Raw genomic sequence first — 17,789 nt, forward strand, 5'->3', positions numbered from 1 at the left:
ATGAACCGGGGGGGGGGGGGGAGAAAATGAACCGGAAGACAAATCATGTTTTTGGATGAAACCAGTATAAACTCTTGTCTTCGTAGTCTCTAAATCATGCCCATTCTCTTCATCTGGTTCACTGTCTAATTCAGAGATGGTCCACTTCTCAGAGACAATGGGTGGTGAAGCTTGGCTCCCATTAGTTAAAAACATGATAATAACTTAAAGCTAAGTATTTTCTTCCTAATTTAGATTTCAAAACCATCTTGATTGAGAATTAAAAAGATCACCAGCATAAGCTGTATAGACTCTGAGAGCTCTAGTTAACTTTGCGCATCTTTTGCACAGATGGCCCAGAGTACAGGTGAGCACTCCGGAGTGTAAGTTCTGTGCACAGCAAATGCGGAAGCTCCTGGGAGGAAGAGGCCCTTTTTATACATTTGCGTTTGTAAAAGATGAGAATACTGGGTATGGCTGGGCGGTGGCGCGCACACCTTTAATCCCAGCACTCGGGAGGCTGAGACAGGCAGATCAGCGGATCTCTGTGAGTTTGAGGCCAGCTTGGTCTACAGAGTTCCAGGACAGGCTTCAAAGCTACAGAGAAACCCTGTCTTGAAAAACCAAACCAACCAAACAAAGAAGAGAAATAAAAAAGAATATTACTCAGTTTTATATACTTTTGGTTTACAGAAAAACAAAACATAACAGAATGTCACATGACTAAATTACAGGTTGACTTCTGTACTGGTTAGGTTATTTTTTTGTTGTTTTTTTTAAAAATATTTATTTATTTACTTATTTATTATGTATACAATGTTATGTCTGTGTGTACGCCTGCAGGCCAGAAGAGGGCACCAGACCTCATTACAGATGGTTGTGAGCCACCATGTGGTTGCTGGGAATTGAACTCAGGACCTTTGGAAGAGTAGGCAATGCTCTTAACCACTGAGCCATCTCTCTAGCCCACCTTTTTTTGTTTTTTTTGTCAACACTAGAGTCACCTGAAAAGAGGGCACTCAGTTGAGGAACTGCCTCCACCTGTCTGGCCTACACACATAGCTTTGCAGCATTTTCTTTTTTTTTTTTTTTTTTTTTTTTTTTGTTTTTCAAGACACGGTTTCTCTGTGGCTTTGGAGCCTGTCCTGGACCTAGCTCTGTAGACCAGGCTGGTCTCGAACTCACAGAGATCTGCCTGCCTCTGCCTCCCGAGTGCTGGGATTAAAGGCGTGCGCCACCATCGCCCGGCTGCAGCATTTTCTTAATGTGGGTGGGCTCAGCCCAAGTTGGATGGTGTCACCCCCCAGGTAGTCATGATCCTGGGCTGTATAAGAAAGAAGGTTGAGAGCACTAGCTGCTTTTCTACAGGACCCAGGTTTTATTCCCAGCAGCCACATGATGGCTTGCAAGTGTCTGTAACTGCAGTCTTGAGGTCCAGCACCACCTTCCTGACCTCTGCAGGCAATGCACGCACATGGTGCACAGACAGACATGCAGACAAATATGTGAACACACAAAAATAAAATAAAAACAATCTTTTTTCAAAAAGGAAAGGCTAGTCAGAAGATGTGAGATCCTTGGAACTGGAGTTATAGATGGTTGTAAGCCATCATGTGGGTGCTGGGATGTTAAACCTGGGTCCTCTGCAAGAACAAGGGCTCTAACTGCTTAGCTGTCTCTTCAGCTCCAGACTTAACATTTGTCGTATCTTCAAAACACTCATAGACACCCACTTCATTGTATTTAACTAATTATTTAGGTTTTAGAAACAGGGTTTTATGTAGCCTCGGCTGACCTTCAATTCCTCATCCTCCCGCTTCCCCCGAGTGCTGAGATTATAGGTGTATACCACTACAAGACACCACTTGATTTTTGCTTTTGTTTGTGTCTATGGGGGTTGGGGAAGCAAACATGAGCTTGTGCCGTCAGGTGTACACGCGCACGCGCATGTGTGTAGAAGTCAGAGAGCAGTGTAAGCAGTCAACTCTTTCTTGCCACCTCATGAGATTGGGGGTTCCAATCAAGCATCTGCACCTGCTGAGGCCCCTCACTGGACTGACCAAGTAATTTTAATGAGAAGTATCAGTCCTGTTCTCTTGGGTTTCAGAAGGGAACACACATAGACAACATCAAATATAGCAAAGGTTGGGCAACTAGAACTCTGTCAGGGGCCGTGAGAATTACTTACTGCAGGTGACAACTAGTGTTCAGATGTCAATCCACCAGAGGAGTGGTCATCTGGTGGAGGTCAACACTGCCCAGACAAGGTCTGCAGGACCATCGGCTCTGGAAGTGCTGCTCACTTTTGCTAAAGCAGCTGGTGTCTCCCCGATACCTGCACTGCAGTGTGAGATCTCATGAGATGTGTATAGGTGATCTCATGATTGCATCTCAGTCTTATGGGCTCATGTATCTGTGGATGGTCAGAAAGATGACTTTTATTTTGGCTGCATAATTTTGATATATAGAAAATACTGGGACATACTTCGTAACTGGATGTATTTGTCCCATGAAGACTGAAGACTGTAGACACTTAAAAGCCTGCTCTGTTCCTTTTTACTTTGACTATTATCGAAAAATAACAATTTCTCCTCAGTCTAACATAAACTGCATACAATTAGCCCACTTTTAGCCCAGAGCAAGTTCAAACTTGACTAAAGGCTTTTTAAAAAATAGATCACAACTGTAAAACCTTACAGCTATGCACAAGGTCAGAGTCTCAGAAGTCCAACCAAGGTTATTACACAAAGCACCCTAAGAAAAGCATGGCAATTCTTTGCTTTCCAGTCTGTTAACAAAAGGCCTATGTCTCAAAACTTATCTCACTGGGCACTGTGCCCTCCACGGACTTAGTCCTGTAACCTTGGACCCTTGTGTTACCATGGTAAACAGCTCAGCTCCTTGTCACTTGCTCTAGAAATGTGCTTTTGACCAATCAGAGGCAACTCTTGTAATTTCTTTATCACTTCAAGGCTTCTGGGAGAAAGAGAGTTTTTAAGCTACAGAGAAGCTAGAAGAAGCAGCTAGGAAGAATTAGAAGGACAGGAGAATTAGAATAGAAACAGAAAAATAAACTTTCATAAGAAATATGGATCACCCTCAGATCCCTAGCCTTCGCTGGCTATAGATTTCTTTCTGGACCCTGAGAGAGCATTGGGGCTAGCCCTCAAAAACCTCTCGTTAGAACTCACGCTACCCGAGAGAGTGTACATAGGTAAAGTCACATTAGAAAAATTTGGGGGAGATATTACTAACATTGGCATAGTTTATCACATGACCCACCAATTCTACGCAAGTATATATCCAGTATAAATGTTCCCCCAAAGACACATGGAGACGTTCCTAATAGCACTCTATGCATAAAAAACATACGCTACCCAAATAGTCATCAGCAGTATATATAACAAATACTATACAGCAACAAAAAGAAAAACTGTTATAAGCAAACATAATAATCTAACATTCATGTTGAAGAAAACATGCAGAAGGGTGTATAATCCATTCTTATAACTTTTTTGAGACAGGGTTCACTTTCTATCTCTAGCTGGCCTTGAATTCACAGGGATCTTCCTGTCTTCACTTCCTCACTACTGAGAGTGAAGGTGTGCACCACCATATTCAGCCTGGGGAAGCTACAAGACACTGACTTTCAACACAATGGATAATGGATAATAAAAGAGTAAATCCTGGAGATATAAACTAATGAGACATGCTTTGCAATTACCTAAGTTTGTTTCCATGATCAAAGACTCAAAGATATGGGATAGGAAACTATCAACTCAAAATGAAGAGAGCATCAGTAAGCAAAACCAAAGTCAGGAACAGGTTCCCAAGCTATTCTACATCCTTCCTTTTGGTCAGATCTTACTGTGTGGCCAGGGTTGGTCCTCAACTCAGAATTCTCTCACTTCAGCCTAGAGTGTTGACATTGTAAGCATGTGATTAAATGCTACTCCCCCTTTTCACAACACTAAATGGAAGCATGGAAGTATCAAGATAATAGAGTGGATAAACAATAGCGTATTTAACATCACAGCAGGGATTGGTGATATTGCCAGGTGGTGGCGGCGCAAACCTCTAATCCCAGCACTTGGGAGGCAGAGGCAGGTGGATTTCTGTGATTTTGAGGCCAGCCTGGTCTACAGAGCGAATTCCAGAGCTACCCAGAGAAACCCTGTCTCGGAAAGAACAAACAATCAATCAAACAAATGAACAAAAACAAAAAAGAAAATGAAATAAAGAGGAAAAAAGAAGAAATATAAACCAAGATTGGAGTTGATTAAAAATAATACATTTATTAATATAGATTTAAGCATGGATACTAAGCAGGAGAGGAGACAGAGGCTATTACAGACAGACAGACATAAGAAAAGCATAGTTGTACACATACCCAGGGAGGTATGAGTTTCTCGGAGAGGATGACCTAAGAAAAAGTTTTTAAAGCCCAAGTTATCTGAAGGCTCTGTGATGCAACAAATCCATTTCTGAGTAACCAGCATCCTGACAGACAATGAGAAACAAATGCACGTGAAGAAAAAACATGGTTGAAAACTCCAAACGAAGCTTCCTGGGTCCGCAGATGCAGGAAACCCAGCTGCCTCCAACCAGAAGAAACAGGAAGAAAACTACAGAAAAGTACATCATCAACTGCTTGAAACCAGCAATAAGAAGAAAATATTGCATGTAGCTGGAGGCTGGGTGTGTCCTTATCCCAGGTCCAGGGAGATGAACATGAAGATCTCTGTGAGTTTGAGGCCAGCCTTGTCTATAAGGATGGTTCTAGGCCAGAAGTGAAAAACATAGATTGGGACAAAATGGCATCAGGCTTCTTGTTAGAAATAGCACAAAGGAGAGGACCAGAGACAACATATTTAAAGGGGAGGACCAAAAACAACATCTTTCAAGGAGAGGACCACAGACAACATCTTCAAAGTACTGGGAGGTAAACTGTTGATAGAATAGAGAAAAACTTAAATGCAAATTAACTAGCAGATATGTGTACAAAGAATTAAAAAATACTTTTCAAGGGGCTGGAGAGATGACTCAGAGGTTAAGAGCACTGGCTGCTCTTCCAGGGATCCTGAGTTCAATTACCAGCAACCACATAGTAGCTCACAACCATCTATAATGAGATCTAGTGTCTTCTTCTGGCCTGCAGGCATACATTCAAGCAGAACACTGTATACATAATAAATAAATCAATCTTTCAAAACATACTTCTCACAGATTCAACGCAATGCCCATCAAAATCCCAGCAAAATTCTTCAAACAGTACTCAACTTCATATGGAAAAGCAAAAAGCCCAGGATAGCCAAAACAATCCTGTACAATAAAAGAACTTCTGGAGGCATCATAATCCCTGACCTCAAACTCTACTACAGAGCTACAGTACTGAAAACAGCCTGGTATTGGCATAAGAACAGACAGGAGGACCAATGGAACCGAATAGAAGACCCGGATATCAATCCACACAACTTTGAACACCTGATTTTTGACAAGGAAGCAAACAATATAAAATGGAAAAAAGAAAGCACATTTAACAAGTGGTGCCAGCATAACTGGATATCAACATATAGAAGAATGAAAACAGACCCATATCTATCACCATGCACAAAACTCAAGTCCAAATGGATCAAAGACCTCAACATAAAGCCAGTCACACTGAACCTTACAGAAGAGAAAGTGGGAAGTACACTTGAACGCATTGGCTCAGGGAACTACTTCCTAAATAGAACCCCAGCAGCACAGACACTGAGAGAAACAATTAATAAATGGGACCTCCTGAAACTAAAAAGCTTCTGTAAAGCAAAGGACACGGTCAACAAGACAAAACGACAGCCTACAGAATGGGAAAAGATCTTCACTAACCCCACATCAGACAGAGGTCTGATCTCCAAGATATACAAAGAACTCAAGAAATTGGTCACCAAAAGAACACATAATACAATTTTAAAAAATGGAGTACAGACCTAAACAGAGAACTCTCAACAGAGGGATATGAAATGGCTGAAAGACACTTAAGGAAATATTCAACATCCTTAGCCATCAGAGAAATGCAAATCAAAACAATTCTGAGATTCCATCTTACATCTGTAAGAATGACCAAGATCAAAAACATTGATGACAACTTATGCTGGAGAGGTTGTGGGGGAAAGGGAACACGTCTGCATTGCTGGTGGGAATGCAAGCTGGTACAACCCCTTTGGATGTCAGCGTGGTGATTTCTCAGAAAATTAGGAAACAACCTTCCTCAAGACCCAGTTATACTACTTTTGTGTATATATCCAAAGGATGCTCAATTGTACCACAAGGACATGTGCTCAACTATGTTCATAGCAGCTCTGTTTGTCATAGCCAGAACCTGGAAACAACCTAAATGCCCCTTGATCAAAGAATGGATAAGGAAAATGTGGTACATTTACACAATGGAGTACTACACAGCAGAAAAAAATAACGACAGCTTGAATTCTGCAGAAAATGGATGGAGCTAGAAAACATTATTTTGAGTGAGGTAACCCAGACCCAGAAAGACACTTATTACATGTACTCACTCATAGGTGGCTTGTAAACATAAAGAAAAAAAAAAGCCAGCCTACAAAACACAATCCCAGAGAACTTAGACAACAATGAGGACACTAAGAGAGTCTTACATCGATCTAATCTACATGGAAAGTAGAAAAAGAAAAGATCTCCTGAGTAAATTGGGAGCATGGGAACCTTGGGGGAGGGTCGAACAGGAGAGGGGAGTGACAGAGAGGGAAGCAGAGAAAAATGTAGAGCTCAATAAATATCAATTTTAAAAAAAGGAAGCCACGTGAGAGATAAAAAAAAACCCCCACATACTCTTTAGGCTAGACTTTTAAAGATTTTATTAATTTTTTATTTTATGTGTTTATTAAGTGTTTGCCTACATTTCTGTGTGTGCACCACATGCATGCAGTACTCATGGAGGCCAGAAGATGGCATCATATCTTCTGGAACTAGAGTTACAGATGATTTTCAACCACCCACCCTGTCGCTACTGGGACCTGAATTCTTTGTAACAGCAGCAAAGGTTCTTAGCCACTTAACTTAACCTTCCCCGCCCCAGGCTATAAGTTTTTTTGGTAATGAGGTAAGACTCATAAAGCACTTTAAAGTGTATGCCAGTTCTCACTGCACTCAGTGCTGTGCAATCATCACCACAATGTCATTCCAGAAAATTTCCACCACTCCAAGTCCCTTCTTCCATCCCCTGGCAACTATTAAATTACTTTGTGTCTGTTTTTGGTTTTGTTTACTTGGGATATTTTATATAAATTAAATAACACATAATTCTTTAAGTGGCCTTCTGTGTCTGTCTCCATTTATTATATTTTCAAGGTTCATCCATGTTGTAATAATGGTTCAGTAATTAATTCCTTTTTATGGATAAATAGTATTCTACTGTATGGTGTATTAGTCTGTCAGGGCTGCTTTAACAAAATAAGAGGTGGGTGGCGTACACAACACTTATTTTCTCACAGTTCTAGATGGCAGCAGGGCTGACCTCTCAGATTTCTCTTTCTGGCTTATGGATGGCCACCTACTTTACTGTGTTCTCATTCAGCCTCTTCTCTGTGTATGTGTAGGAAGGAAAAGATCTCTGGTGTTTCTTCACCTTCTTAGAAGAAATCTACTGGTTCAGGGGGCTGGTTCCTCCCTAAATGCTCCCCAAACACATCAAGGATTACAGTTTCAACACAGGAGTTTTAGAGTATACACAATTTATTTCATATCACACACACACACACACACACACACACACACCCCAAATTTGTGTTTATTCATTACCCCATGGACACCTGAGTTTCTACTTTGGGTCTGTTTCTGATACTACTAACTATAACCACACATGCAGTTTTGTGTAAACTCTTTTCTGTTCTCTTGGTAATGTATATACTTTGTAGAGAAGTTTCTGTGTTATATGGTAATTTTGTTTAACATTTTAGGAACTTTCCACAATGGCTGTACATCTTACATTTGCACCAGTAATTCATGAGGGTTCCACTTTCTGCAAACCCTTCCCATTCGTTTTTTCTCAAAAATAGGATTCACTACATCTTAGTAACCCCCCTTCACACTCACATACCTTAGTGGGCATGAAACAGCATCTCTCTCTTTTTAATCTGAATTCCCCTAATGATTAGTTGCTGTACACCATCTTTTCATCTGACTTTTGACCATTTATAGATCTTTTTTTGGAAAAATATCTGTTGAAGGCATTTGCTCATTTTTAAAAATTGGGTTGTGTCCTTTCTTTATTAAGTTGTAGTTCTTTATCTCCTCTGGTATATGATTATAATAATAATTATTATTATTATTTTATTTTTTTTTTTTGGTTTTTCGAGACAGAGTTTCTCTGTGGTTTTGGAGCCTGTCCTGGAACTAGCTCTGTAGACCAGGCTGGTCTCGAACTCACAGAGATCTGCCTGCCTCTGCCTCCCGAGTGCTGGGATTAAAGGCGTGCGCCACCATCGCCCGGCTCAACTTAGTTTTTTTGTTATGCATGCTTTTGATGTCCTAAGAATTCACTTGTCAAATCCAAAGTCATAAAATCTATTATATGCTTTCTTTTGAGATTTCATCATTTTCATTCAAATTTAGTGTTTCATTTTTAAGAGAAAACATTTAAAATGTTTACATTTATCATTTATTGGTATGTGTGCAGATGTACATGTGCCATTGTACTCAGAGGACAACTTGTTAGATTTGGTTCTTTCCTCTCTTTATAGGGTCTGAGTACCAAACTCGGGTTGTTGGGTCTGATGGGCAAGCGCCCATAGCCACTGAGCTATCTCGCTGGCCTGTTTCATCCACTTTTGAGTTGACTCTTGTAGGTGAGATGTCAGGGTCCAATTTCACTTTTGTCTGTGTGGAAATCCATTTACTCAAGCCACATTTGTTGGCAAGATGTCACCTGACTGATTAATCTTGGCTGCCCTGCTGAAATTGTCCTACACTGATGTATCTGTCCTTTGCTAGTCTTAATCAAAGCAGCATTTTAAGAGTTTTCAAATCAGGAAGTTAGTTCTTTAGTTTTGTTCTTTTCAATACTATTTTAACTGTCCTTCAACAGTTGCAGTTCCGGACTTTTAGGATCCGCTTGCCCATCTCTACGAAATATGCAGCTGAATTCCCATTCTGTCTTTTTTTCTTTTGTAGACTTTGCCCTGTACTATGTTCTCTATGACCATATCCCCAGCTCAGGCAGGTGAAATTTTTATAGGAATCCGGATCTACCTGGAAGTACTGTCACCTCAGCAGCATGTCTTCTAGTCCATGAAATGCAGGCTGCCTTTCCTGGGTCTCTTTATTTAGGTTGTGGTCTTCTGTAAGCTCATATGGTCTTTGTAGTTTTTGGCACACATCTCCCATTTCTAGAGTTAATTTTATTCCTAAACATTTTGAATAGAATAGAAAGCTGGCAGTATAAAAGGAAGAGGAGGGTAATCAAATGAAGACATGAAGATATTTATCTTTATGTATCCATGTATAAAGTGCATATACTGTCGTGGGGTCTAGAAGAGGGTGTCAGATTCCCTGAACTGGAGTTGCAGAGGTTGTTAGCTGCCATGTGGGTGCTGGAAATCAAACCTAGGTCCTCACTGGAAGAACAGCCACTGGTGGTAACCACTGAGCCATCTTTCCAGTCCAGTTCAGTCCAGTTCAGTCATTTGATGTTATTATTATTTTTTTGTTTTTGTTTTTGTTTTTGTTTTTCGAGACAGGGTTTCTCTGTGGTTTTGGAGCCTGTCCTGGAACTAGCTCTTGTAGACCAGGCTGGTCTCGAACTCACAGAGATCCGCCTGCCTCTGCCTCCCAAGTGCTGGGATTAAAGGCGTGCGCCACCACCGCCCGGCTATTTGATGTTATTATAAATGAACTATTCCTTAATTGTTTTTGACTGGCTGACTTTGAAAAATGAAGCTGCCACGAAAATCACAGCCACAAGGAACAGATACTTCTGAGCATACACAAAAGGATAACTGGACCCTTTCTTAGCTTAGCCTCCATATGAAAAATCAGCACTGGCCAATACTTTGACCTCAGTCTTGTGAGACCCTAAACAAAAGACTTGCTAAGTTATTCTAGGCCTTCTGACTCACAAATGTGTGAGACAACAGTATTATTTAAAGCTGTGAGGTCTGGAATAATTTGAGTGCTAAAGAAAAACATATAATTTGTAACAAAATACTTATATATCAGTCATTCTAGTATTGGGAATTTGCCTAGAGAAATGAAATTTTTTTTTTTTTTTTTTTTTTTTGGATTTTTTGAGACAGGGTTTCTCCGTAGCTTTTTGGTTCCTGTCCTGGAACTAGCTCTTGTAGACCAGGCTGGCCTCGAACTCACAGAGATCCGCCTGCCTCTGCCTCCCAAGTGCTGGGATTAAAGGCGTGCGCCACCACCGCCCGGCGAGAAATGAAAATATTTACCTCTAAATTCTTGTACATTATTGTTTGTAAGAGCTACAGTGGAAAACATTTGAAATGTCCATCAATACATGAATTGATAAAATGTGGTTTCATGAAATAATATCCAGAAATAAAAGGAATTACAGATATAAAAAGTGAATGGATAAATCTAAAATCATTATGCTCATGTGGAAGAATCTGACAGATCGTTAACATTAGTGGATGTTGGTGTAAATGGAGTTAGACTGTATGTACTCTGTCTTAGTATTCCATTGCTGTGAAGAGACACCATGACCACAGCAACTCTTACAATGGAAAACATCTAATTGGGGCTGGCCTACAGGTACAGAGGTTTAGTTCGTTATCGTCATAGTGGGAAACATGGAAGTGTGTAGGCAGACACAGTGCTGGAGAGGAGGCATCAGGAGGAAAGGGTGACACTGAGCCTGGCTTGAGCTTTTGAAATCTCAAATCCCATGCCCAGTGCCACACTTCCTCTAACACGGCCACATTTACTTCAATAAGACCACATATCCTAATTCTTTCAAATAATGTCATTTCCTATGAGTCTACAGAGTTCATTTTCATTCAAATCACCACAATCTACTCCCTGGCCCTCTTAGACTTGTAGCCATATTCATAATACAAAACTACATTCAGTTCCACTTCCAAAGTCCCTATTCTCTCCACATTATTCATAGGTCAAAGTCTCTGATACTCAAGGCAATCTCTTAACTATTATACCCTGTAAAGTCAAAATGAAAAAGCAGATCACATAATTCCAGCATATAATGGCACAAAATATACATTACCATTCCAAAAGGAGGAAGGGAGCATAGTGAGGAAATACTGGACCAAAGCAAGACTAAAACCAGCTAGGCAAACTCCAAACTCTGCATCTCTGTGTCTGATGTCAAAGTGCTCTTCAGATCTCCAGCTCCTTTCAGCTTTGTTGACTGCAGCACACTTCTGTCTCTCGGGCTGGTTCCACGCCCTGTTAGCAGCTCTGCTCAGCAGGTATCCCATGGCTTTGGCATTCCAACATCTTGGGATCTCCAAGGCAATCCAGGCTTCTCCTTCACAGCTTCATGCAATGGCTTCTCCAGGCCCCCATTCGGGGACACCTCTGGCACATGCCCGGCCTCAGCAGCTTTTCTTAGTCATCCCTTGACTCTAAGGCCTGAACCATTTGGCCTAAGCTGCTAAATTTTGTTGCTTGTTGGAACTGGAACATGGCCCCCTCCTTCAAATTCATTTTCACCAGCTTTCTGTTACTGAGGGTTTCCTTCACTGCAGGCCATTCTAGAACTCACTCTGCAGACCAGGCCTGAACTAGAGATCTGAGTCTTCCTCCAAAGTGCTAGGGTGGCTCTAAGCTTTTCTTTCATTCTTTTTCACAAACTGAAAGCTTAGCTAGGTAGGGTCTTGTCCAGAGGCCACCACTCCCTTTATTCCACTTAGCAGCAGGCTTTTCTTTAATCTTTTTACACTTCCTGGAGCTCCTTTTCTTCTCAAACTGTAATTTTGTATTTTTCCTTGCTTAGCTTGCTCCTTTTCATTATAGATCTGTGTAAGTGTGGCCAATAATAACCAAGCAACACAGTCAATACTAGGCAGTCTGGAAATCTCTACCAAAGCTGTTAATCCATTAAGCTTTTCAATTTAGCCTCAGGCAGATTTTTTTTTTTTTTGGACAAGCGCAGAAAGCAGCCAAATACATTCTTTACCAAAATTTCTTCTCTGAAACCTCTTGAGCCAGGCCCCCATAGTTCAAATCACCCTCAGTTCCACTATCTTCCATGTTCCTACTAGTATGGCCCATTAAGTCCCACTGAGAGCTCTCAACTCAAGTCCCAAAGTCCACATTCTTCTAAACAAAAGCTTGGTCACATCTTTCACAACAATACCCCAGTCTGGCACCAATCTCTGTCTTTGGTTCTATTACTGGGAAGAGACACCATGACCACAGCAACTCTTTTTTTGGTTTCTTGTGACAAAGGTTTGTTTGTGTAACAGTCCTGGCTGAAACTCAGTTTTGTAGACCAGGCTGATGCTGAACTCACAGAAACCTGTCTCCCTCTGCCTCCCAAGTACTGGGATTAAAGACATGTGCCAGCACTGCCTGCCTGGCCCACAGCAACTGTTATAAAGGAAAACATTTAATTGGGGCTGACATACAAGTTTAGAGGTTTAGTCCATTACTGTCAAGGCAGGAAACATGGCAGTGTGCAGGCAGGCATGGCGCTGGAGAGGCAGCTGAGACTTCTACATCTGGATCAGTAGGCATCAGGAAGAAGAGTGACACTGGGCCTGGCCTGAGCATTTGAAACCTCAGAGTCCACCCGCAGAAATACATTTCCTCTAACAAGGCCATACATGTCCTAATCCTTTCAATCCTTTCAAATAGTGCCACTCCCTATGAGCCTCTGGGGGCCACCACATACTCCATCTGGCTTCTCTCATCAGAAGCATCTTTGGCAATGGATGTAACATATAATGACAGCAGGAGGGCTTATAAAGAGCATAAACTTGTGGGAGTGGGAGTGTTCACTGTGTTGACCATATACACAGAAAGATTGTACATCTGATGTGAAGTATCTGTTTGTTAACTATTCTTCACTGAGACTAAGTACATGCCACTTACATGGTTTTTCTCACAGCTGGAGGAGAAAGTACAAGCTCTGTACTTGTCTGAAGACCACAGATGAGGCCTCATTACTGCTCCACCCATCCTCAGATATTTACTAAGTTCTCCACACCAACATTAATCAGACTCATCTGATATAATATAAAGAACATATTTGGTCTCTACCTAGTATCCGGCACAGAGCTCCTAAAACCCTTGGAACCTTCAAAGCAACAGTGCCTTTCTGCATTCTGAGAAGAGGGCTGGTGGTTGGGAGAATCTAAATAATTTCAGGATGGGAGCCAGCAGGAGAGCTAACTGCTAGGGGGAACAACATGTAATCAGGTTTGGAACTTCTAGCCATACTCCCCTAACTTTTGTGAAGAGAGGGGCTGGAGGTCGAGGTAATTATTTAATCATGCTTATGACCAATTATTTAATCATGCTTATACAATGAGGACTTTATAAGAATCTGAACAAACGTCTTCTTCAGAAGAGCTTCCCGACTACTCACGTGAGGGTGCTCAGAGGGTGGTGGGGATACCCTTTCCCTCCTTCAACATTGTCTTGTGCATCTCTTATTTGGCTATTTATCTACACCCTTTCTAGTATTCTTTCTAGGTCAGCAAGCCTGAGTTTTTCCCTGAGTCCTGCGCACCATTCTAGCAGATTAATCAAACCTAAGAAAGGAGACTCATGAGTAGAAGTACAGGTCTCAACATGAGGCTTCAACGTGTGGTGTGAAGTATAAAGTGGGAGAGGCTGTGGAACTGAACCCTTGTGGGATCTAAAGCCATCTTCTAGGTAGTGTGAGATTCAACCATAGCACACTCACATGGTGTGTGAGAATCTATTAAGTATGTGTGGATTACTCCTACAAACTTGGTTTCAGAAGTGTTGTGGTGTGTGTGTGTGTGTGAAGATAGGAAAATAGTGGTTTCTGCTATCTCTCTTACCCAGGTACTGTACTAATAAAGCATATAGCCTAGATTTTTTAGAGCCAGACCTGGTAGCAAAGCCCCAGAATATCAGTTGAGAGGTTGAAGCAAGAGGATCACAAGTCCAAGGTCTGTCTGTCTTGTAACTTGGTGGTAACGTTTGCCCAGCACACTCAGGGGTCCTAGGTTTAGCCAGCACCAAAGACACACACAGAGAGACTGACTGGGATTTGTAAATCATAAATAATTATTTTTCACATTGGTTTCATTAGGATCCTTACCAGAAGCAAATCCCTCCCAGTGACTACGTGTCAACTGCTCCATACAGCCCACAACCTTGCTCCACACGCTGTCAAAAACATAAGCAAGGACATCCTCTTTCATGCAGTAAAATGGTGCAATGGGAGGGTACCCTAATTTCTGTTTCTCTGTAGCTGCTTCTGATTTGTTTCCATGAAATCCCTCTTCCCTGGAATAGAAGCAAGAGGGAAAGGTTTCATGATTATTCTTCCCTGAGCCCCACCATTGTCCTTTATACTCAGAAATGTGCATGGTGACCTGCTCCACCCTTCTCTCCACCCAGAACCTGCAGCTGCCAGTTCTCGGTAGGAGAGACTAGTTCCTTCTTTTATCAGCACCCTGTCCTAGTGCCCCGCAAAGGAAAGGTGGGGCTGAAATAGACTGGAAGTCCTCTGGGTTCTTCTGGAGACTCCATGCCCATCTGCTTCTCTAAGGGGAATAGCAATAGTCTGGGGCTGTGGGGGGGCTAGCTGACAGTGTGCTCATTTACCATAGACCAGTGGTTCTCAACCTGTGGCTCCAGCTGCATGTCAGATATTACAATTCATAACAGTGGCAAAATTACTTTTGAAGTAGCAACAAGATAATTTTTTTTGTTTTGTTTTTTCAAAACAGGGTTTCTCTGTGGAATTCTGGCTGTCCTGGAACTCACTCTGTAGACCAGGTTGGCTTGAGCTCACAGAGATCCTCCTGCCTCTGCTTCCTGAGTGTTGGGATTAAAGGTGTGCGCCATCACCGCCTGATGCAACAAAATAATTTTATTGTTGGGGGTCACCACAACATGAGAAACTGTATTACAGGGTCACAGCATTGAGAAGGTTGAGAACTGCTGCCATAGAATAGAGCAAAGCAAATTCAGGAAGTGACTGAGGAATGGAAGAAACAGTCTAGGTTTCTACAGGAGATTGCCCTCAGGCAGAGGTCCCCAAAACACAACAGAACAGGCAGGAAAGAGGTCATGTAGGCAGCTACCAGAGGAAGAACGAGCTTGGCAGTATTAGGAACTAAGAGGATCAGACGATTGTGCTGAACCCAGAGGAAGAACGAGTTTGGCAGTAGTAGGAACTAAGAGGATCAGATGACTTGCTGAACTGTATTTACTTTCTCTCATTTTTAAATGTTATTTTTTTGTTTTTGTTTTTTAATATTTATTTATTATGCATACAATATTCTGTCTATGTATATGTCTGCAGGCCAGAAGAGGGCACCAGACCTCATTACTGATGGTTGTGAGCCACCATGTGGTTGCTGGGAATTGAACTCAGGACCTTTGGAAGAGCAGGCAATGCACTTAACCACTGAGCCATCTCTCCAGCCCCCTTAAATGTTATTTTTGAGGTAGGATTTTGCTATGTAGCCCTGACTGGGTAGAACTCACTATGTAGACCAGACAGTCATGCAGAATCAAGTGATCTACAACTGAGCTACAACACAGCTTTTAACTTTTGATTCTGAAGCAGTGTTCTACCAGGTTGTATAGGCTATCCCGATCTCACTTTGTAGCCAAGGCTGGCTTTCAGCTTGTGATTCTCCTTGCCTCAGCCTCCCGAATAACTGTGGTTATAAGCCTGTCCAGTAGGTCTAGCTTTAGTTAGGAACATCCTAAAGGCCCAACTACTGAGTTACTTTACAAGAAGATATTTTGGTAGTATCTGTAATATGGCTGCCTTTTGAAATCTTGCCCATATTGCCTGAAAATTCACTGTGTTTACTCACATCGGAAAAAGGGAAAGGTGCCCTGGGAGCACATATCAGCCATTTGTACCACATTTTATGTTATTTCAGTCAACTTCATTTTTCATAACTTAAGAAGAAGGACCAAAGGGGAGGGCTTCTGACTTGAGAAAAAACAAAAGGCAGAAAAAGTAGATGACAAAGGCTAGGGAAAGAGGAGTCTCTAAAAAAATCAAAAGTCAGAGAGGGCCGGAGGAAACAAGCTCCACCCGGAGCAGAAGCCAGGAGTAAATTCAGCCCTGGGAGCCAACCCAGTCCTGGGACACTGGCAGACCAGGATTGAGCCAACGACCTGACTCAGAGTCTGCGATCTCCACCCACCAGAACCAGTTACCTAGGACACAGACAGAACAAGCTCCACCAGGAGCAGAAGCCAGGAGTAAACCCAGTCCCGGGACACTGGTGGATCAGGACTGAGCCAGTGACCAGATCCAGAGTCAGCGATCGCCACCACAACAGGTCCAACTCCAAGCCAGGGACTTCTGCAGGAGGAGATCCAGACCAGGATTTACAGAAACAGATCAAAGCCAGCAGCCTAGGCAAAGTAGGCCCGAGACAGCAAACTCCAAGGGAGCAGATAAAAGCACAGGAGCACTGAGCTACCTCCAGGAATACGAATAACCAACAGGGTAACTAGAACTGTGACACTAACTGTAGCATGAAGAACAACCACCTGAGCTTTCGATTCACTGGCACCTAGAAGATTATTCAACAGAATCTCAGACAACCCCAACCACACATATTAGAGGAAAAGATGAGTAGAAAAGGTAAGATCACATGCTACACCAAAGAGCAATACAATACCAGTAAAACCTAAAGACCTTACAAAAGTAAGACCTGAACAACCAAATATGGATGAACCAGAAGAAAATGATCTAAAAAATAACCTCAAGAGAATGCTTGAAATTCTTAAAGATGAAATGAGAAATTACCTTAAAGAAATGGAGGAAAAAACACACAAAAAATTAGAAGATATCAGCAAATCACTTAAAGAAAACCAAGAAAAAGAACTCAAACATATAAAAGAAACTATTCAGGACTTGAAAACTGAGATAGAAAAAATAAAGAAAACACAAGCTGAAGGAATTATAGAAACAGAAATCATGAGAAAAAGATCGGGAACCACAAACGCAAGCATGAACAACAGAATACAAGAAATGGAAGAGAGAATCTCAAGCGCTGAAGATACAATAGAGGAAATAAACTCATCAGTTAAAGAAAACATTAAATCTAACAAAAGCTTAACCCAAAATATCCATGAAATATGGGACAACATAAAAAGGCCAAATCTTAGAATAACAGGTATAGAAGAAGTAGAAGAAGTTCAACTCAAAGACACAGAAACTTTATTTAACAAAATCATAGAAGAAAACTTTCCCTACCTAAAGAAAAATATGCCTATGAAGATACAAGAAGCTTACAGAACACCAAATAGACTGGATCCAAAAAAAAAGTCCTCTCACCACATAATAATCAAAACACTAGCCATACAGAGTAAAGCAAGAATATTAAGAGCTGCAAAGGAAAAAGGCCAAGTAACATATAAAGGTAGACCTATCAGAATTACACCTGACTTCTCATTGGAGACAATGAAAGCCAGAAGGTCATGGTCAAGCATTATGCAGACATTAAGAGACCACAGATGCCAGCTCAGACTACTGTACCCAGCAAAACTGTCAATCACCATAGAAGAACAAAAAAAGATATTCCAGCCGGGCTGTGGTGGCACACGCCTTTAATCCCAGCACTCGGGAGGCAGAGGCAGGAGGATCTCTG

At 41.6% G+C, this 17,789-nt stretch overlaps 1 protein-coding gene across 10 annotated transcripts in view; it reads right to left on the reverse strand.

Moving 5' to 3' along the window:
- Fam149b1 (family with sequence similarity 149 member B1) overlaps positions 1-17,789 on the reverse strand; it is a 47,448-nt gene that overhangs the window by 13,081 nt on the left and 16,578 nt on the right. For all 10 annotated transcript variants that reach the window (XM_057786455.1, XM_057786460.1, XM_057786459.1 and 7 more), the window contains one exon: positions 14,261-14,448. In XM_057786455.1, coding sequence (XP_057642438.1) covers positions 14,261-14,448 — 188 coding nt within the window. The remainder of the gene's footprint in view (positions 1-14,260; positions 14,449-17,789) is intronic.

The sequence above is a fragment of the Chionomys nivalis genome, chromosome 12 (genome assembly GCF_950005125.1).
Source record: "Chionomys nivalis chromosome 12, mChiNiv1.1, whole genome shotgun sequence".
NCBI classification, from domain to species: domain Eukaryota; kingdom Metazoa; phylum Chordata; class Mammalia; order Rodentia; family Cricetidae; genus Chionomys; species Chionomys nivalis.